This window comes from Macadamia integrifolia, chromosome 12 (assembly GCF_013358625.1).
Source record: "Macadamia integrifolia cultivar HAES 741 chromosome 12, SCU_Mint_v3, whole genome shotgun sequence".
NCBI classification, from domain to species: Eukaryota; Viridiplantae; Streptophyta; class Magnoliopsida; order Proteales; family Proteaceae; genus Macadamia; species Macadamia integrifolia.
This window is the reverse complement of record NC_056568.1, coordinates 10,206,001-10,226,605: the sequence shown is the minus strand read 5'-3', so window position 1 is coordinate 10,226,605 and position 20,605 is coordinate 10,206,001. Positions and strand designations below refer to the sequence as shown.

Below are 20,605 nucleotides of genomic sequence, written 5' to 3'. Positions count from 1 at the left end.
GATAGAACGATAATGTCTTGATCAATATTGTTAATGTAAAACCTATTGTTCATAACCCTAGTGGCTAAATGGATTTTGAGAATCAGCACCTTGCAACTCAGCAACTTTTGAGATTTTGAGAAGAGTTACTCTTTGGAGAGCACATTATGATGAAAGTTGTAAGTTGTATTAGAGGGAAGGGGAGGGGGGAAGAATTATTGTCTATCGTTGGCCTCTATGATGGAATCAGTCGGGGACACCTGAGAGGCCGTGGTTTACCTTGTGGCAGATGTCAATGGTTCGAGCCAATTTATCTCCAACTCTTGAACTTAGCAGATATAAAAGTATATGATACCACCTTATATCATATATGTGAAGATCCAACACTTGTCTCTTTTGTTTTTAGATATAGTCCCTTTAACCTTCGTAATGATTTATGGATAAATGAGTACTGAAATGAAAGAGAGACGTGCATATTTTGAAAAGAAAACTAAAGGATTTGATGAAACATTAGTCAATACAAGCATTAAAAAGTGGGATAGGAGTTGAATCCTCTCATGTTTGATTAGGAGAAGGTCCAAACTCACTCGCCAGTGGCAACTCTCCAGCATGGTTTCAAGTATCGGTATTGTATTGGCGTATCATATTGATATTAGTTGATGCCAATCTCCGATCTTTGATTGATCTGGATTGGTTACCTATATCGTTTCAGGGGTAAAGTAGTAAAAAAATATACTTTTTTTCTGAAAAACAAAGGATAAAAGTGACTGATATCCACAATCCTCTTCGATATCAATCTGGGTCTCAATCAACAATCCTCTTCTATATCAATCTGGATCAGATTGAGATTGATACCGATATTGATACCAACACCGATACCGACACGGAGAACTAAATCCATGCTCTCCAGGGATGAAGTAAACCATAAAAAGAAAAGTGGAACACAACGTCCATTGTCTGGAGGCCTCCTTCTATCTCTGTCGCTCTCTCTTCAGACCCTTCGTTGTCTGGATTTAGCTCTACACGTATTGGATTACCGACTTAAACCCGACCTTATTTAACTCTTTAACGATATTTTTAAATCCTTAGGCTCAAGCCACGTAGCACCTCCGTCCGCACTTCCCCACTCCTTAGCTTTCATCAATAACTTTATAAGGCAAGCGAGAGCCTATGATTCCAGATTATTATTTCTCTCTTTCTTTCTTTAATCTCAAGTCTCAACTGTATAGTTTCCAAGGACTCTCTGCTCTGTGTCGTTCGTTCATTCATATGGCGGAGTCTTCAGCTCTCTGCTTCTCCTCCACCTTCCTCCGTTCCTTCTCATCCGGAGATACTGTCTCTGCAGCATCAACAACCACCCCGAGAATATTATCTTCCTTATTACTCCCTTCTTCTTTTTCTTCTCTCCACAAGTTTTCATTGATTCATCGGAGACAATCCCCCCGTCTCCTCCGATGTGCTGCTAAAGATAATGGTGCTGGAGACTTCCTCGGAGATGATTCCTTCGGGTTCTATCCCTGGCAATCTCCCATTACTGATGCAAATGATGGCTCTGGTATGGTCCTTCTTATCCCTAATTTCCTTTTCCCCTCATACTTTACTTTGTTTGTTGGAGTACCCAATGCTGTAATTGTCGTGAATTTAGGGTTTTGTTTTCTTAATAAATTCTTCTTATTTATCGATTCTTTTGTTGTTGATATTAAGAAATTCCTGAGTAGATGAGGGAATTACTCTGGATGGCGCTTATTAAGCGTCTGTTGAGGATGAGGATGATTGATTGTGAAGGAAGTTACATGTTGAAAGATCCTTTCCTCTTCCTCTGGATGAAGTGTGGAAATTTTCTTCCGGAATGTATTTATTGGCAGCTTTTGTGACGAGTCTTCTCTTATTTTGATTTTTTGTGGATGAGCTGCATTTGGGTCTTTGTGCTGATCGATGGGTAGGAATTTCTCTATCATCGATCCTTACCTAAATTTTCTCTTTGGTCTTTTGATTCAACTTTTTAAAGTGTAAAGGGGTGCTGAGATTCAGGTAGAACTCATCCTTATAAGCTATCCCTTTGAGGGTGAATTTTACTTGGGCATCCTCTTCTTACAAGGATAGCTTTTAAGGATGAGTTCTGCTGAATCCCAAGAAGTGGTATCAAAGCCCTCCACTTAACAGTTCGGTGTTACAGCGGAGCACCCTCTCCTTTTTCAGTTTGGTGTTACAGAGCAATAGAGGGAGTGGTTTGTTTTGGGATGATTACATTTTCCTTATCGGGTGCGCTGGCAGAAATAGAACCCCTGACCTCTTCGTTGTTAAATTTCCGGTGCTTGGTCAAGCCTACCTTGAAAGTGCATGGACGATTCTACAGTCCTTACAGACCTCAAGTTTTTGGATGCATAAACTCCTATTTTCCTAAACTTTTGTTGTTAGCGGTTGGCCAAGATATCAGTTTCACTTGGATAATGATTATGGCCTTGTGGGCATTTGCTCGTCATCACTTGAACTTCATTTTCTAGAAACATCTCTTTAAGGTAGCTCCTATTTTTATTCTATTAATTTCCGTATAGTTGTGCTTGTGTCTTGAGTTTGACACTCTCGTGTTCTTTTCCTTCTCCACTTTTGAATCCAAGTTTATCCATCTGTTCCTGTTTCCTCTTCAAAAGCGTGACCATTCTTAGCATCCCATGTAAGGAGCTTGCATTATTAGCCCCATCCACCTTCACCTGTCACTATTGTCATCTGTTCTCTCATTGAAATCTTATGTTTTAACAATATGGAACAAAGCTTCTTCCCATATGGACATCCAGTGATAAACACAAATATAATATGTTTGACCCTTCAAATATAATAGCTCAAAGTAAGAGCTAAATAGGTAATGCAGAATCGAGCTCTAACCAGTAAATCCGGTGAGAGATCAATCACAACAGAGTCACATACAGGGACAAAATGGTATTAAGAACGGAGTTCTTTAGCATTTTCTTAAACATATGAAAGAAGAAATAAAAAGAATATGGTTGAGGCTTCACTCTGTAGCCTGTAGGACTAGAATCACCACCATACCCAACCTATTGAATTACCACTATGGTTCAAGATCTCAAGTTTCGGCTGAAATTTCAAGGTATTGAGCTAGCTTGAGACAAGATGGAGGGTTGAATTGACTTTGTACCTAGTTGCGACCAGATTTCGAGCCAACTCGAGGATATTTTGACTATTTCACCTGTTTGACTTGAACCTGGTTGAACCACCTATGTAAATTCACTTGTTCCTATCAAAACTTGTTTGTTTCGACCACCTGGTCTGGAATTGGTATTGAACCAGGTTTGATACTTATTTATGCCAAACATCCTTTAAGTAAATGATTTTATATTTGTTATTCCATTTACTTAAGATGCTATTCATAAATAAGCAAAAACCCCCATTTGGATCGAATAAAAATAGTTAAAAATTCAAATTTGAAAGGGACAAAAGTCAAGTTCAAGAACCAAAACTGATTTTTCGGTTGTAGGGGTGAACTTTAAATGATGGGGTTTTCTCAAATTTGAAAATTCCATTAATTTTTATCATATTAATAATCTTTTGTTTTGATGTCCACTAATTTTGTTTACATTCAGGGCAATTTAAATAGCATTCGCGCACACCAAATAAGGTTTGATTAGAACATAAATTTTAAGCAATCTTGAATTTGTTGGAAAGAGCAAATTTTGGATTTCTTGTGCATGTTTTGAATTTCTTTTTTGAACTGAACTGCATTAGCTCTTCCCAGCTTGAAGAAACTCATCCGGAAGTTTTTGTAGCGATGAGCAATCAAATCTGTATGAGTATATTTCAGCAACTGTTAATTTTGTTTGCAGTTCCACCTTAGCTTAGCTTTAATACAAAATAATGCAGAATCGGTCTTGAAGCAGTAAGTCCGCAAGAAATCAATCATAACAGAATTGCATATAGAGAGACAGTATTAAGAACAAAATTCTCTTATAATTTTTTTATTATTTTATTTTATTTTATTTTTTTAACGTATGGAAGAAAAAATAAAATGGATATGACCAAAGGCTTCACCACCTGGCCTGTGGGAATGGAATCAACACCATACCCAACTTACTGAGTTATCACAGTATGTCTTATTGGAATCACCACCAATATGACTCTTGGAATAACAACTAGGAGGTTTTTCAACTTCACCATTACAATCTGTCCATATTCATCACTGAACCAAAGAAAGACAAACTTAATTTCTAAACTGTCTTTTTCTGTTACAGCAGTAAATTATTTAATTAAAGACCCAAAGCCCAAAAATAGAAACTCTAGAACCTTCCCTACGTGAGCACTCTCAAAAAAGGAAACAACAAAAATAGTAACTCTCTAGAAACTCATAGACATGGTAGGTAGAATTTCTAGAAATTTAACAAATAGGAAGTCCAAAAATAGATGCTACTAATTAATACAGTGCTTCTTAGCTAGAAACTAATAAGTAATAACATAAAATAGAAACCATGACCTCCATTGAAATTTTGTCAATAGAATCTTCAATCAATCATCAAATCTTCAGTCAAACTACCTACCCCAAGTGAATAGTGCTGATGTGTACAGTAACCCAGACCAGATTCTGGTAAAACCCAAAATCTTGGACTGAAATCTTCCTGCCCCTTCTTGTCATGTTCTAGATTCCCTCCTTGAACTGAACTGCATCAATAGGTTTGCTCAATTGCTGGTATCCAATCAACCAGCCTAATGGATTTAAATGAGTTGACAAATTGGAAAACTGTAACCTCCATATGCTATTACCAAGTTTGATGAACAAGAAAGATGCCACATTGCTTTTGCAATATGAAATTTGATCAGTGATAGTGAGTATACCGATATGCAAATCCCTTAAAAAAAGTTTAGCCTTGAATGGTCTGGATGCAATTGAAACCATAGAGCATCCATTGCTGATGGAAGATTTAGAGAGTTGGGAACTAATGTTCTTATGTAAACTGAACAGCGGAATTTATTTTGCACTAATTTGGGGTAGGAGGGGTCAGTGGGATCTGCCACAGTAGGAGATAGAACATCAATTAACATCAGTTAGATATCTAACTCAGTGTCTTACATCTATTAAGTTTTCAAATGTGCTTCAAGCTTGTAATTAGGGGAACATACTATAAAGGGCGTACCGAGTGCACGAGGCTCCCACTACTACAGGGTCTGGGGAGGGTCATAATGCAGCCTTACCCCTGCTTTGAAGGGAGGCTGTTTCCAGACTTGAACCTGCGACCTAGTACTAAGTCACAATGGAGCAACCACACTGTATACAACAAGAGATCTACAATTAGGGGAACGTACTATGTCTAACAATATTATGTACTCTTTGATCCTAACTAGTGTAGTGGCACCATGTATTTTTTGTTTGTGTCATATTTGTAGATCTCTTGTTGCCTGCAGTTGATGCCTGGATTTGTAGAAAGTTGCTTATAATTGTGGATTGTTCCTTCTCGATGCCACCATGGCTGGTAATGTTAGGCTTGTCAGCACTGATAGATGGTTCCATTTACTAATGTTCCTACAGTCATTTCATTGGTTAAGTTTGAGCCCCATGCATAATGAGTTCAAAGTGGAAAAATTACAATACTGCCACTAGAATCCTTACAGTGAAATGACATTCTTGTACTTTTTATAACCTTAAACATACTTTTTAACCACCTCCCACGCTTGTTTTGGTGCTGAAATTTGACTAGAGAGATTCGTGTGGCGTCATCTTTTGCATGGACCCACCTGCTTCCATGATGTCTGCCACATGGGAAGTGGTGATGAATTTAGATTTTCCGTTTCTAATAGGGCTTTGTATCACTATTTGTTGTGCAATGATTTCTCTGGTGGTTATGAAATTAATGTAGAATCAATGATATGAATATTTGGTATGTCAGATGTACCGTTTATTTGAATGATCTCTGGTCAAACAGCCATATTGAAGCCGCTAGGGGACATAGATTGAGCTATATCCAGTTGTTATTCAAGGACATGATGAAGTAGAGTTATCTACCAAACATTTTGTGCGTATATGTGTGCACATGCTTCTATTTATAGAGATGGAAATTTTCCGGTTAATACAGAAATTGGTGACTTCTGATTTATATCTTGCAGCTATTCAGTGGGTACCTGAGGATAGAGTCACACTTTTTACTACTGATGGACTAGTTCAAATAGGAGGTTCCATGGTCCCTCGCCGTATTGCATCTTCAGATGTATGTATTTTCTAAATTCGGTTAACATAATCTGGTTGAGCATGGTTTCTTCTTATTTGCATAGAGATAAAAGCTGGGATTAGAGCAGGGATGGTTGTTGTATTTGTATTTCCTCTTTTTGATAGATGACAGGGAATTTCGTTATATCTGTAATAATCTCAGCAATTTCCTGATCTATCTATCTCTAAACAAGGATTAACATCACCTAAATCTAATTTCATTATATCTGTAATAATCTCTACAACTTCCTTATATATCCATCTATAAACAAAGATTAAATCATCACTAAAATCTTCTTGAGTCGTTTCCTGATCTATCTATCTATGAACCAGCATTAAAACCATCATTTGTGTGTCTGACCCATGGGTACTTCGAGCCCCTATGTACATATTGAAAATCTTCACTGATAATGTCTGTCCTATATCTCAGTGGATCAATGGTTCTCCCCAGTAGCATTCATAACTCATAAGACCTTATTGACACCCATCCAGGTTTTTGTTATGTATCAGAAAAGTTGGAATTTCTCACCCAGTTTATGATTTTTCCTCCAAAGTTGATATCCTACATCTTTTGGCTTTAAGACCTTAATTACAACATCTAATTCTTCAATTTAACCTTAATTACCATCTGATGCGTGGAATGCATAGAATTTATTTGTTGGTCTAATTTCTACTCTGTTTTCTCTTGCCATTTATTTCCATGTCCTAAATGTGCAGAAGAAACAGGGTAGATTGAAGACTTCCCAAAGATTACAACATTTTCAGGAGAGTGAATACATGGATCCCAATCAGGGATTGTGTTTGGGCGCACTCTTTGATATTGCAGCAACAAATGTAAGGACTTGTTATAATCCTTTTTTAATGGTCATCCTTTTATCTTTGAAATGTTTGATGTGTCTAGGCTCTTACGGAATTGGCAATCAATCATTTTAGGGACTTGATATGGGCAGAAGACTCTGTATCTTTGGCTTCTGTCGTTCCATTGAGATGCTGAGTGATGTTGTGGAAGACACAGTCTTGGAGCATGGTGGAGAGGTATGCTGTCCTCTAGCCATGTTCAGTGAATTAGTTCAATGTCCAATATAACTGACGATATCCACAAAGGCTAGTGAAGTTTAAAAGGTTCATGAACTGTTACATCTTACATGCAGACATTTTGTAAATTTTATTTAACCCACCCATTTCATTTGGTCACATTTCAGCATTCTGTATGAATTAAAATGTATCCGGAGAAATAAAATTTTGATAATGCCAATTACCTTTATTACTACAAATTAGAGGTTACTGTCATTTCCTCTACATATATTTCACTGAAACTCGACTGGTGAAATGGGTTAAGTATCCTCTATAACATGTGCCTACCGTGTGGCAAATCATTCCCAACCTCTGTCAGCATTATAATTGCCAGTGCACCAGAAATCAATCTTACATGGATTAGAAACTGAGAAGTTGCTTTGATGTATAATTCTTTTTCTTTTTGTTGAAATGCTTGAATATATAATGGCAGTTAAAGAAAAATATCAAGCCTTTATTTCAAACTTGACTGCTGGAACATGTGTGTATAGGATTTTTATTTATTTTTGGGTATTAATTTAGCTTAGGAATTCAGTGTGGCAGTAAATTGTCTCTTTATCCTTTATGATTAGTTTTCTCTTCAATCCAGAAGGCTGTTTGTAAACCTTCTCTCTGATCTTGGTTCACCTGAAATCATTTCATGATGAGCAGGTTGTAGCTGCAGAGAAGGCTAGCAAAGGAGGTTTGCATGAAAAGCTTACCATGACTGTAGCTGTGCCACTTCTGTGGGGTGTCCCTCCTGCTTCTGAGACACTCCACCTTGCTGTTCGTAGTGGTGGAGGAATTGTGGAAAAGGTCTATTGGCAGTGGGACTTTTTGTAATGGAATAGAGAGATGCTGTATGTATTTGTACATAATTTGTTGTAACTTCTCTGTACAAAATGCTGAAGTTGTATCTAGCTTCGCAGCTGGTGTATCGATGGATGCTAATACATTCTTGATTTATCGTCGACTTCGTTAACCTCATTGCTGGACTACAGTATAATTTTTTCAGCTTTGTCTGCAGAATTGACGAATAAATTTGTCCCAGTTATTGCATGCATGCCAATCCCTGGCTACCTGGTGTTAAACCACACCCAGTGTAACTGTTGAACCTTAGTATCATTTGAATCATAAATAAGAATGCCATTGTCTGAAGGAACTAACTTTGATCCATGCATGTCTATTTCTTTGTTTACTTGTGCACACACATCAAACGCATGGAGTAAGGTTAAGATCTAAGTATTAAAAGTGAGGAGGAAAAAACATCATCAAAAACATGTGCTGCTGAGATGGAAAGGTTGAGGGTGGTAACAATGCTAAAGCTATGTAGAAAGGTTGAGGGCTAAAGTTATGTCTTGGAACATCTTATAGTGACAACAAAAATTGATCTGAACCCTAGAAATGGGTTGGATCCAGTCGATTCCAATCCAATTTGATGATTCGATCAGAATCGAATACCCTTCAAAAAAAATGTTCGGACAAAGTAAAAATCTAGAATTAATAGAACATCTAAATTTAATAGTCCGAGTTTTCCTGAGGCCACGGTGAACGGGCACCAGTTTGTTATATGGGTTGAGAGGTGGTCTTGTCAAGACCCTCTCTTCCGTCACTGCGAGGTGTGAAGGAAAACTTTGTCCTAATTTAATTGATTTTATAATTATTTCAATGAGAGGTATAGAGTCTATAGGCTCGCCGCCCGCAGACCACATGGTAGCTGCCGTTACAACGGGGGCATGGGACGAGGTTTGGGGTTTAGAGGGGGCGATGTCATTTCAATTTTCAGAGGGTAAAGAGAGATATAGTGCACGCTAATGTGCGACACGCAGGCGGCATGTCCAACGTTTTCCCTGGTATGCTTTTGTGAGAGGGTGATATGCGATTTACGTTAGAATGTTAAATAGACTGTCTTTCTACATTAACCGTTTATATTATCATCAGAAAAAGGGCATTTTTAAGGTGAATTTCCGTCCCTCTATCATAAGTCCGTTGTTCAGGAGACGATAGTATCAGTTCCTCGCCACTGAAGAACGCTTCGATGGCCGCGGCGGCAGCAGCTGCTGCTGCTGCATACATGGCATTTTCTTCGTTTCATCTGTCTTCATCAGTCTTCATGAGACCCAATCTCAGTTGCAGAAACTTTAGAACAATCCCTTCCATAAGGTGTTCAATTTCATCTCCATCTAGGGAGTTTAACATCTCCTTCGGCTCTGGCAGTAAAGAAACCCCGAAAGACAAACTGGTCTCAGAAGACTCTGTTGAACAAGACCACAGCTTCCAGCAACCACCTTCCCATCCGCTTTTCATTCCATGGATCGTTCGAGACGAAAAAGGCACTCTCACGCTCCAAATGACTCCTCCGGCTCGGTTTCTCCACGCTATGGCCGATGCCAAAACCACATCCACGGGGGTGAAGAAGAAGAAGAAGTCTACCAAAGCTGTTGCTCCTACGCCAGCGCCCAAGCACTCGAAAGCCGCTCGGAGGTTTTACAATGAGAACTTCAGGGATCCACCTCAGAGACTCAGTAAGGTTCTCGCAGCTGCTGGTGGTAAGAACTCGGACTTGCTCTCTGATGAATCTGGATTTTGGAATTGGCCATTTAGAAACAGCACATTCAGACGGATTTCATTTTGTTGGATATTGTAAAATCCCATTTAGATTCCGTTTCCAAAACTTGGTTTCCTCAGATAAGGGGTTTGGAAATTTAGAATTGTTCTCCAATCTTTTGTCCTGCGGCAAATTTCGATAATTGGTTCATGAACTTCTCGTGCATTGGAACTCTTCCTCCCCCACCCCCCCCCTCCCCCCGGCCCTCCTCTTTCTTTCTTTTGATCTAGTTGGGGTAGGGGGAATTTACTTAAATTTATTATGCGGTTCTTTTTTTCAGTGGCATCAAGACGAAGCAGCGAGGAGCTTATTTTTGAAGGCCGGGTGACTGTTAATGGTTCGGTGTGCAATACTCCACAGGTATTCCTGTGTTTAATTCCCTGTTTGTCTTATGTTCTGATAAGAAGAAAATTTTGGGTGCTGGGCATTTTCTTCTTCCTGTTTACTTAATGAAGCTGCAATTATTTCTCATGAAAGGAAATTGGTATAATATAGACAAAATCACATTTTAGCGTTTGCATTGTAATACTTCTAAATGATGTGTAGACTCGCGTTGATCCAGCAAGGGATATGATATATGTGAATGGACGTCGCCTTGCTAAGAAGCTTCCTCCAAAGGTGTATTTTGCACTGAACAAGCCAAAAGGGTTGGTTGTTATTCTGTTCATCAAATACTGCTTTCCTTATGGTTCTTTTTGCAATTGAAGGGTCTGTCTTAGGCTTGGCATTCATATGTTTTGTGTAGATGGAGGAGTTAATGCTATTAAAATGACACAGGTACATATGCTCATGTGGAGAGAAAGAATCTAAATCTGTCATTTCGCTGTTTGATGATTACTTGAAGAGCTGGGTATCTGCAATTCAGAGCCTTAACCTTCTATTGTCTTTTCAAATTTTGCTTTTCCATTTGTACCCTTTTTTTTTGGCTTTTCCATTATATTAATCTAATGAGTGGCATTTCCAGAATAAGATAAATCCAGGATTACCAAAACCAAGATTATTTACCATCGGTCGTCTTGATGTTGCCACAACTGGGCTGATTATTGTTACCAATGATGGTATGAATATGGCTATGCTTCCAATTGCTGACATGAACAGTATACTGTGTAATTATTAAATTTTAGATTTGAATTCAAAGAGGAGTTTCTGATGTCCATTGTAAAATTATGTCTTTCCAGGAGATTTTGCTCAAAGACTTTCACACCCGTCATCTAAGTTATCAAAGGAGTAAGTTTCCTTGATTTCTTCTATTTTCCCCTTTGTTGCATTGAACCATTTCTATTTCTCTATAAAATTCCATATGTTGGTAGCCGAATAACAATTCACTTAAGCTATTTGAGGTCATAAAGTCATAATTTTTTACTTATTTTCTCAGGGATAGGGCATCTCCTGCCCTTCTAGTTATAATATTTTGGAGCTTTGTTCTTCTCTTTTTCTTGAGACAGTTGAAGGTGATTTATAGCTGCTTGAGGTTACCACCTTCTTTTGTGTATCCTGACAGCTTGAACATAATATTTTGTGTCCTAGATATATTGCAACTATAGCTGGAAGTGTCAATAAGAAGCACTTGATAGGTATCAGCAAAGGCACAGTCATTGAAGGAATCCATTGCACCCCGGATTCTGTGGAGCTACTGCCACAACAGCCAGACATGTCAAGGCCTCGACTCCGCATTGTGGTACTTCACTAGACATTTAAGAAGACACTTTTAAGAATAGCTACATTATAAGTTGCTTGCTCTAACTTGGGTTCATAGTGCATATTTGAGTGCTGTCTTCTGTAGTCCTGTATTAATCAATCTCATTACATTCTAACTACAATTACTGAGACCGAACAGGCTAATATTATCAACAAAAATCTTCAGGTTTTACATGTTATCTTTGGTTTCATGACCCCTTGACTCCCCCTTAAATTTTGTCAATCAAAGAATGATAGTTATTATCCTTAATCATCCGCATATAATTTTCTTGTTTAAATATTAGTTCTTCCTCCTCCACTCGGTCCTTCGTCGCATATTTTGAATCTAAATTGTGGAGAACTGACCCCTTTTCGGTTTGGTTGTACTGAATTTGACAGGTTCATGAAGGCAGAAATCATGAAGTTCGAGAAATTGTTAAAAATGCTGGGCTAATGGTCAGTGTTTTGTTTATTTTTGTCATAGTACATCTGTTTCCTGTTTGTAGAATTGTAGTGGTAAAGAAAATTTGGGGGAAGATATAAAAGAGTCACACCGGTGCTATCCATTAGGACTTCTATGAGTGTTATTGTTTGATACTGTCTGAAGAGTAGTTTAGACGAAATTGTCAAAGTTGGAGTGCATACAAGCTTTTCATTGTGATATTCTTTCCAGACATATCTAAGCCATAACTTTTTATCTTTTTAAATCTTAATATTCTCTTCATTTCAGACCATGGGTAAACTATTAAAACAATTGATGAGCCTTTTGAACCAAATCTTTTAAATATTGAATTTAAACCCTAATATTTGCTGCACATTACCTATGGACCCTAGCCTCAATTCTCAGTAAAAGCTAACCAAGAATTTTCCAAAACCCCACTTACACAAACCAGTCTATTACAATAAAAACCCCTTGGACCAAAGAGCCAACACATATATGTAACCCAACCCAAGAATAAGCCCAATTCTGTGATTATTCTTCATCACCTGGGGTTCACATTTCATACCCAAAACCTTCTTTGTGCCCTTCTATGTGCAACTTGAGGCCCAGGGAGGATGGGAATTCGATTCTATTTTCAGTGATTATGTCATGATGAAAGAATTGCCCAAGCTTTGTATGTAAGCAACTACTTAATCAACGCCCTAGTGTTACTGCCCAAGCCCAACTACAGAATAATGCAGTTGGTGCTCCTCTTTTTTTTGGGGGGGTGGGGGGGTGTTTGTGCGGTGGTGGTTTGGGTTGGGGTGTTGTGTGATGTCTAACATTTCCTGGGTGATTCACTATATATATACTTTAGCTGTACTTATCCTCACTAAAATATTGGAGATCGAAGTAATTCATTAATCAGCCAGCAAACCTTTGCAAGTCTGCAAGTACATTGATATAATCTTCAATAAATTTTTATCTCCTCTTTGTTCATGTATTCTTCCAGCTGATCTTTTTTTACAGCTAATTCTGTTTTTCTAATCTTTCAGCTTCATTCACTTAAGCGTGTGCGGATAGGTGGTTTCAGGCTTCCATCGGATCTTGGGTAACAACTAAAATCTTAAAATTTTAATTTGAAGCCCCTATTTTTCCATAGTATTTGTGTGAGTGTTAGTTTAGTGCTTTGACATATCGTTAAACTGATGTGGGTTTTGACACATTCTGCTGAAATTTACTGGAACAGTCAGTTACCAAAGAAAAGTCTTCATGTAACTAAAAAAAATACAGAGTTTCACTTGAATTGTTCAAGTGTCTCATAAACCTGTTGGTCAGTTTACATGGTTTTGGTTGATACCCTATTGTCATCAGGAGCATTGAGTTGAACCAAAAATACTGAAGACATTGTTTTCTGTGCTCATACTGACTGCAACAATCTCTACCAACCCCACCCCCCACACACCCCCACCCCCAAAAAAAATAAAAAAAAAGGAAAGAGGAAAGATTCGGGGAGTCTTAAACCAATGAAATGTATTTCACTTCTGACCAAACGGGGTCTACTGTCTACATGAATGCATGACATTCCTATCTCGATTGTACATCTTATATATATATATATATATATATTTTCCTGTAGCTTGATGCTTCTAGATTGTCTTGTTTCAGGCTTGGGAAGCATGTTGAACTAGAGCAGGGTGCCCTAAAGTCATTGGGTGGAAAGAACTAGAGAAAAGCCGCTTGACGACAGGCATATATATATTTCCAGTTGAAAGCTGATTCAATCGTTGACCATGTTCAATATTGTGAGTTGGGGTCAGTGAGAGTACCACTTTCGACCTGCTGCCTGCTACTATCTGATCCACTGCGGACTGACTGAATGGTGTGGTCCACCATCCTACAAGCTGATGCTCTATTTTGGTTTATACTGTTCATATGCTTGAATTTCGGTCTATGAGATGAGAGTAGAACTGTAGAAGTTTGCAGACCATGTTTGGGTGTCGATCACCCACTGTTACAGTGTGGGGATGTATGTATGTAATATTCTAAGCCTGATAACAGAAAGACAAGCCAGGGTGTTCATATTATATTTATAAAGACTGAAGTTTGGGCAACATTCTTTTTGTTTTGAAAATTTATGGAATAAGTTATTGAGCAGGAGAATGGAAATGTTGGCTGGAAAAGAAAATTTTGTTTTGTATCCATTGGCATCTTCAGATATTTTTTAGAAAATATAAGTACCATCAGTCTTATAGAACACATTTAAATGTAGTAGTAGACTCTAATCTGATCCTGGCCGAGCAAGTTACTAAGGCACCGGATTACAGAGTTTGCATAGGGGTGAGGATGTTTAACATTTGTGTTGAATTCATCATTCCTGTGGAGCTTTCATAAGTTGGTAATATCTGTGGCTTCTTTACAGGGAATCAATAAAATGTTTCATTTTTGTGGAAGCGAAAACGAGACACTTTGGCATGTAATCTTGTCCTGTCAATCACTGAAGAGGGTATGAGCAGCATCAGACCTTGGGGATTAGAACAGTAGCTATTGTTGCCTCTTCTTTCATTGATCTTATGAAAAAAGTGTCTTTCACAAGACCCTCTTTACACAATGATATTGCACTCAGCATCATTAGAAGATGAACCTTGCGAGCAGACCACTGTTCCAAAACACAAAAAGGAGCCCATCTCATATTTATTAGTATCTATGTTCTATAAAACTTGGGTAGCTGACTTCTTTTTTTTTTTTTTTGGGGGGGGGGGGACCCTTGACCTTAATGCATCACTTAAAATCACTCACCTGTTTTTGACCATATATTTTGAGACTCCATTTATGTGGACAGTGTTCAGATAAACTCATTTACTTGTGCATGTTGTACAAGTCACCATCTATCCATGAGGCAAGATAAAACCAAAATGCATCTCTCTGGTGTAGAGTTGTAAAGCTTTGCAGACTAGTTAAATGGAAAAAAAACATGCATGTGTAGGCATGTATTAGGTTGTGGGGAGAGGTAATAATATCTAGTACAATTCGACAAACTAATGCATATCAATCAATTATATATGAATCAGTTCTTTCATTATTAGATTAATAACAATAAATGTATTGATTTACTTATGTTGATAGTACCAATCAATCAATCATACATGACACTAGATCAAGTAAATAATAAATGGGAAAATTAAGAATACCATTAAAAATTTATTTTTTAAATTCCAAATAATGATAGACATATGTGTTTTTTTTTTTTACTTCAAACTATGAACCACAATTCTAGGGTTTTTTAAGTTTGAGTCAGTCGTATCAGCTCTCATTTCCCGTCACATTCCATTCTCCCCTCCTATTGTCTCTACTGGAATGGTTCTAAAGATATTGATCATCTTATTTTCTCCTACCTTTTCTCCTCAACTGTATGGAAAAGAAATCTTAAAACCATCGAGCCCTCTCATAGAAGACTATCTTTCGATGAAGCGTAATTTTCGTAGATGGATTTCAATTCTTGCTCTTTTGATAAAATTTGAAATGCCATCTATTTTGATTCGAGGCTTGGCAGTCTTCATGCCCGCATTGTGTAAGACTTCCGAAAGAACATGCTCATTGTTGTTCGCCAGACTTGAGATCGAAAACAATCGATTCTGATTACAATCGGCCGATTCTGGAAACCATGTTACCGCCTAAAGGCCCTTAAATATGATATGTATATTTTTTTTTATAGAATTAAATAGAATATCAAGCAGTCTCAAGACTCTCAACGACGCGACGAGATGAACACAAACTGAAACAGAGCGGGACCTGGCGCTGCTCTCGTCCCTTCTTAACTACCAATCCGATTATTTTATTATGTCATTTCCACTTGGATCTCTGCATTATTATGATTATTATTATACACACGAAGATGAATGGGAAGATCGTGGAGGCCTCAAAGTCTTGGGACTTGAGAGTCCCATGCATTTCTCTCCTCCCTGCTCTTGGCCTTAGCCCATCTCTGCTCTTCGTTTCCGACTTCTCTCCCTTTCTTCCCCTTGCGTCTCATCAATTGACGAAATTCAATCTCTATCGATCACATTACATTCTTTGATTTATTTTTGAGAATCAGATTTCGGTTCAGATGTCATCGAAATCGTCTCATCGTTCCGATAGGCAGGTGCCCTCTTCTGCATGCACTTCGAGGAGTGCCAATGGACATCCTCCGGTTCGTTCTAAGGTCTCTCCTGCCAAACGCTCTGCTGTAACTAATGCCAAAGATTCCTCCTTCAAGGCGGATGACCAAGGTTCTCTTCTCACCTTCCTTGTAAATTTTCTGTTTTAGGGTTCTTTTGAAGTGAAATGCGATTCTGGGGACAATATGATGCGGGTTTGTTGAATTATATATGGGTTTGAATGCTTCTGACTTTTGCTAGGATGGTGGGTATAGTTCAGACCAGTATTTGGTTTCATTTACGTATTATTAATATGAGAGCCTTTTATGTCTTATTTCGTTATATACATTTAATAGACAATGATGCTTCCTGCGAGCATATGCCATTGCACGTGTCTACATAGGCAGAGGTGAGTTACTTCCCTGTTCTTTCATTGACCTGAACGTTGAACCTCAAGAAATGGACAACTCAAAATTTCTGCCCATATGCCATCTACCGTTACAACTTCTCCTAATACCAAGTGCTTACCCTCTCTTTTCCCGTGGATGCTTCATCCTGTGACTCCCCCCACCCTCGGCAAGCATATGGCATTAGTGGATTACAAGGGACCTATCAACTTTTCCGGACTTCTATACCATTGTAAGGCTACGTTTGGTAGTCATCCAGAAAAAAACATTTCTGGCATTTTTTCATTATATGGGAACAAAAAATGGAATAAAGCGTTTGGTGTCAACTTGGTATTTTTCCCTTTTTTTGGAACGAAAAGGAAAAAAAAAAAAAAAAAAACACTAGAAACGCAAAATGATGGAACGGCAAAACCTTGTTCCGTCATTTCCGTTTCGTTCCAAATATAAAAAAAGTGAAAACTAGGGTCATCGTTCCTGAAACAGGTTCACCGAACACCATTTTTTTGTTTTAAAATGGCATTTTGGCACAGAAACTGAAAATTCTGTTTTTGACACGAAACATTGTTTTTGGAACTGAATGACTACCAAACGCAGCCTAAATGTCAGTACCAAGTCAGTATTGGGCTTTCAATACCCTCAAGGAAAAACTCAGTTTCGTTATTTGCGAGACTTCAACTACACATGCAGCATTGTGGATTGCACGTGTAATTTCAATAAAGTAGATGATGATATGGAATTATTTGCTGGCCCAAAGTACCTTTAAGCAATGTTTTGTATGGTATGGAATAAAAAAGGAAACTTTTTCATGTTGTCTGAGACACAGCTTGCAAACTATCATGGGAGAGACTACACCCAGTTTTGCATTAAATATGGTACTTTGCATATTTATTCTCTGTTGATTCATTTATGGTTATTCACACCTCTAGACAGATGCCCCCAGCTTTGCATGTGCCATATTTGTATCTTTTACTGCTTATATGTTGGACTTGGCTGGTATAAGTTTGCTGTAGAGGTTTTTAAATTATGATATTACTTGTGCCTTGAGTACTATTTTTGCAAGTAGGAGAAACCCTGATTATCAACTTCTTCATCCACATTTACATTGGAACCCTACATGCTTGGAAAGTGTATATCAGATGGTCTTGAATGGTTCACTGATACCTTACCTTAAATCAAGTTTACAAATTTGTGCATAACAAAAACTTATCCAAACTAATGGAGTCAGCTACACAAATGATATTCCATATTTCCACCATTCCACACTGTTTATGGCCATGTCGGCAGTTTACTCGTAGTTTCTCATGTAATGTCAAAGGTTAGGCTTGGAGGTCCTTCAGTGATAGTCATTACGATCAGGGAGCATATTGGGCTTTTGGTTGGGCACGGCTGAAAGCAAGTTGTTTTACGTGTTAGTGACTGTATTTAAAAAAAAAAAATTTCTAAAGTTAAGTTTACATTACTTTTAATTGAACCTTTCTATACTCACATTTCTTTGACCTTAGAAATGACTTTGTTCATGTGCCCTTGTCAAAGTTCAACAAAAAAAAAATTCTGGAAGGATCTCATTTTAAAAAGCTCTCTCTTACCACAGAGCCTGGAAGGGTGCGAGTTGCTGTCAGACTTCGACCACGGAATGCGGAAGATCTTCTTTCTGATTCTGATTTTGCTGATTGTGTTGAATTACAGCCAGAGGTGTTTGATATTTCATTTAGAATCATAATTACAATTTTTTTTAGTTACTTTCTTTTGATGTTGATGATGAGATTGTTTCATGGTTGATTCCCATTGCTTCCCTTGAATCTATTAGGAATATTTTTTTATAAATTATTTTTCTCATACATCCCTTGTTCATTACTTTGTCATAAAGTGCATATTATTGCCCCCCCCCCCTGGTACAGATGAAAAGGTTGAAGTTGAGGAAGAACAATTGGAGCTCTGAATCTTATAAATTTGATGAAGTACTTACGGAAAGTGCTTCTCAGAAGCGAGTTTATGAGGTGGTTGCAAAACCTGTGGTTGAGGTAAGTGAAAAGACATTAAGATACTGCAGACCAAGAAGTCTTTATATTTGAGAACTTCTGTTCTCATGATAGCGATCACTTGCCAGGAAATATTAACAAAGGACTTTTTGCTCTGTCTGAGTTTATGTGTGTAATTTTGCAGAGCGTCTTAAATGGATATAATGGAACTGTGATGGCTTACGGTCAAACTGGTACTGGTAAAACATATACAGTTGGCAGTCTAGGTAAAGAAGGTACTTCTGAGCGTGGCATTATGGTTAGAGCTCTAGAAGATATAATTTCCAGTACATCTCCTGCTTTTGATGTTGTGGAGATCTCCTATTTGCAGGTATCAATAATGCATTACACATCTGAACTTGAAGATAGTTTTGGATTACACATTTGAACTTGAAAGATAGCCTTTGAAGTTTGTCCTAAAATGGACTTATCTTAATTCAGATCATTGGAAGTGAATAATCATTTGAAGTGGTATCTTTTCGATACAAATGTTTTGCTATGGAAATTCATCTTGGAAACCTAATGTAGACTAGGATAGGGAGTCTAACCAAGTCTCATCTTCAGGATCTTTTAATCAGAAGAACAACCAATCGATCACCCAATGATTCCAATAACAGAACAATTACCAAACTGATAACAATTTAAAGATCAAACAATCGATCTCAGAAATTAACAATTCTGTAACTGAATAAACAGCAGGGAATATAGGACTGAAATCATCAACTAATGAAGTCAAATCAATGAGGAATAGTATCAGCAACCAATCAGCAACACCCAACAGAAATCGATTCGCAAATCTGGGCAGAAATTAGGATCGGCCAGAATAGGGAGAAATCCCATAACTGCAGATATCTTGGTCTGATGAACCTCAAATTAAGGTCGAGTTCCCCTTTATATAATCTTAACACTCGATCAAAAAAAGAGAGCCATTGGATGGCTGGATCTTCAGAACAGTATAGGAGCAGCAGGAGAGAAACTTGAGATTTCCAGAACCATAAATCAAAAGCAGTTCAGATCCCTTACCTGGTTTGAAGAACCTTGCAATTGACTTTGAAAAGAAAGAAAGAATAGTTGAAGAGACCTCCTGGACTTCACGCCGCAAGGAGTCGCTTGGATCAAACACCAAACCCTTCTTCTTTGATCAAACACAAAGAAACACTCCAGAGGAGAAAACGCAGAAGCATTGTTTTTTTCATAAAATCGTCTCTTTTTTAGGAGCCTCCTCTTCTTTATTTATAATGTTGATGGGGGAGGGAGTTACAAAATAGAAGGTTCCTCAAAAAGGAAACCAAATATTCTCCTAATACAATAATTACTAAAAACTGAAATTAGAAACTAATTGAAAAAGGAAACTAACTACTAAAGACTTGACTCAACTAATAACTTGACTCCTAAGGAAACAAATATAACTCAAATCAAACCCAATTAAAAAGGAAACTAATGAAAAAGGAAACTAACTAGAAATCCCGTACTCAGCCTTAGAGTCCCTCTTTTAGACCCATAAAAGTGGCCTATTATAATCAAAACATATGGGATCAAAAGCCCAACATGTATGGAACCCAACCCTAGGCTTATTCCTAATAAAACAAGCCTATTTTGGTGATTAATCTGCATCAAAATCTCACTAATTTTGAGCTTCTATACTAATATCGTTAAGATATGAGATTATATTGTGTTTATTAGACTTAAAGATTATATTGATTAATGTAAATGGAAGATTAGTTAAGAAATACCCTTACTTTTCCACATAAAAAGGGAATCTTTTGTTACAATAGAACCAGAAGTGATGTGGATTATTCAAGAATTGAAATTGATTTGCTTTCTCTAGCTCTTGATTTTATAACAAAGTCTATCTTAAAGTAGTCTCACATCATATGAACCATCCTCAAGAGGTCAAAAGTATGAGAAGTCGAGGTAGCTTTTCAACTGAAAGTGATTGCAAAGGAGGACTTTTTTTATGAAGATTCATGAATTGTACATATTTTGTGCTTTATGAAGGCAACTAGAGTAGGTACCTTTTTTCTCTCTCTTGCAAAAGTGAGGAGTAGGAGTTGCCACTAATTTTTTTTTTGGGACCGGGGGGGGGGGGGGGGGG

The 20,605-nt window shown here is 37.7% G+C and overlaps 3 protein-coding genes across 3 annotated transcripts in view; all 3 read left to right on the top strand.

Annotated features, from left to right (window-relative positions):
• Window positions 1–1,081: 1,081 nt before the first annotated feature.
• On the top strand, window positions 1,082–8,227 carry LOC122057135. The gene is made up of 5 exons (XM_042619137.1): window positions 1,082–1,534; window positions 6,088–6,188; window positions 6,905–7,021; window positions 7,121–7,222; window positions 7,913–8,227. Exons 1-5 carry the CDS (start codon window positions 1,150–1,152, stop codon window positions 8,081–8,083), a joined length of 876 nt encoding a protein of 291 aa, XP_042475071.1. The 5' UTR covers window positions 1,082–1,149; the 3' UTR covers window positions 8,084–8,227.
• Window positions 8,228–9,162: 935 nt separating this feature from the next.
• LOC122056952 (putative ribosomal large subunit pseudouridine synthase SVR1, chloroplastic) lies at window positions 9,163–14,062 on the top strand. Its single transcript, XM_042618921.1, has 10 exons — window positions 9,163–9,789; window positions 10,129–10,208; window positions 10,395–10,495; window positions 10,626–10,698; window positions 10,813–10,906; window positions 11,027–11,075; window positions 11,376–11,526; window positions 11,925–11,981; window positions 13,002–13,057; window positions 13,615–14,062. The coding sequence occupies exons 1-10, from the start codon at window positions 9,279–9,281 to the stop codon at window positions 13,673–13,675; spliced, it is 1,233 nt and encodes a 410-aa protein (XP_042474855.1). The 5' UTR covers window positions 9,163–9,278; the 3' UTR covers window positions 13,676–14,062.
• Window positions 14,063–15,255: 1,193 nt separating this feature from the next.
• The window catches only part of LOC122057745 (kinesin-like protein KIN-UC), a 69,703-nt gene continuing 64,353 nt past the window's right edge, over window positions 15,256–20,605 (top strand). The window contains 4 exon segments of the mRNA XM_042619976.1: window positions 15,256–16,217; window positions 18,084–18,184; window positions 18,391–18,513; window positions 18,656–18,841. Of these exon segments, the coding sequence (XP_042475910.1) occupies window positions 16,055–16,217; window positions 18,084–18,184; window positions 18,391–18,513; window positions 18,656–18,841 (573 nt within the window). The 5' untranslated portion in view covers window positions 15,256–16,054.

Bases quoted from the DNA above. Each gene is read 5' to 3' on its own strand.
- LOC122057135 (XM_042619137.1), top strand. From the start codon at position 1,150: ATGATTCCAGATTATTATTTCTCTCTTTCTTTCTTTAATCTCAAGTCT. The intron at 6,189-6,904 runs GTATGTATTTTC...CTAAATGTGCAG, and splicing joins GCCGTATTGCATCTTCAGAT to AAGAAACAGGGTAGATTGAA. The intron at 7,223-7,912 runs GTATGCTGTCCT...CATGATGAGCAG, and splicing joins TCTTGGAGCATGGTGGAGAG to GTTGTAGCTGCAGAGAAGGC.
- LOC122056952 (XM_042618921.1), top strand. From the start codon at position 9,279: ATGGCCGCGGCGGCAGCAGCTGCTGCTGCTGCATACATGGCATTTTCT. The intron at 11,982-13,001 runs GTCAGTGTTTTG...CTAATCTTTCAG, and splicing joins TTAAAAATGCTGGGCTAATG to CTTCATTCACTTAAGCGTGT. The intron at 13,058-13,614 runs GTAACAACTAAA...GTCTTGTTTCAG, and splicing joins AGGCTTCCATCGGATCTTGG to GCTTGGGAAGCATGTTGAAC.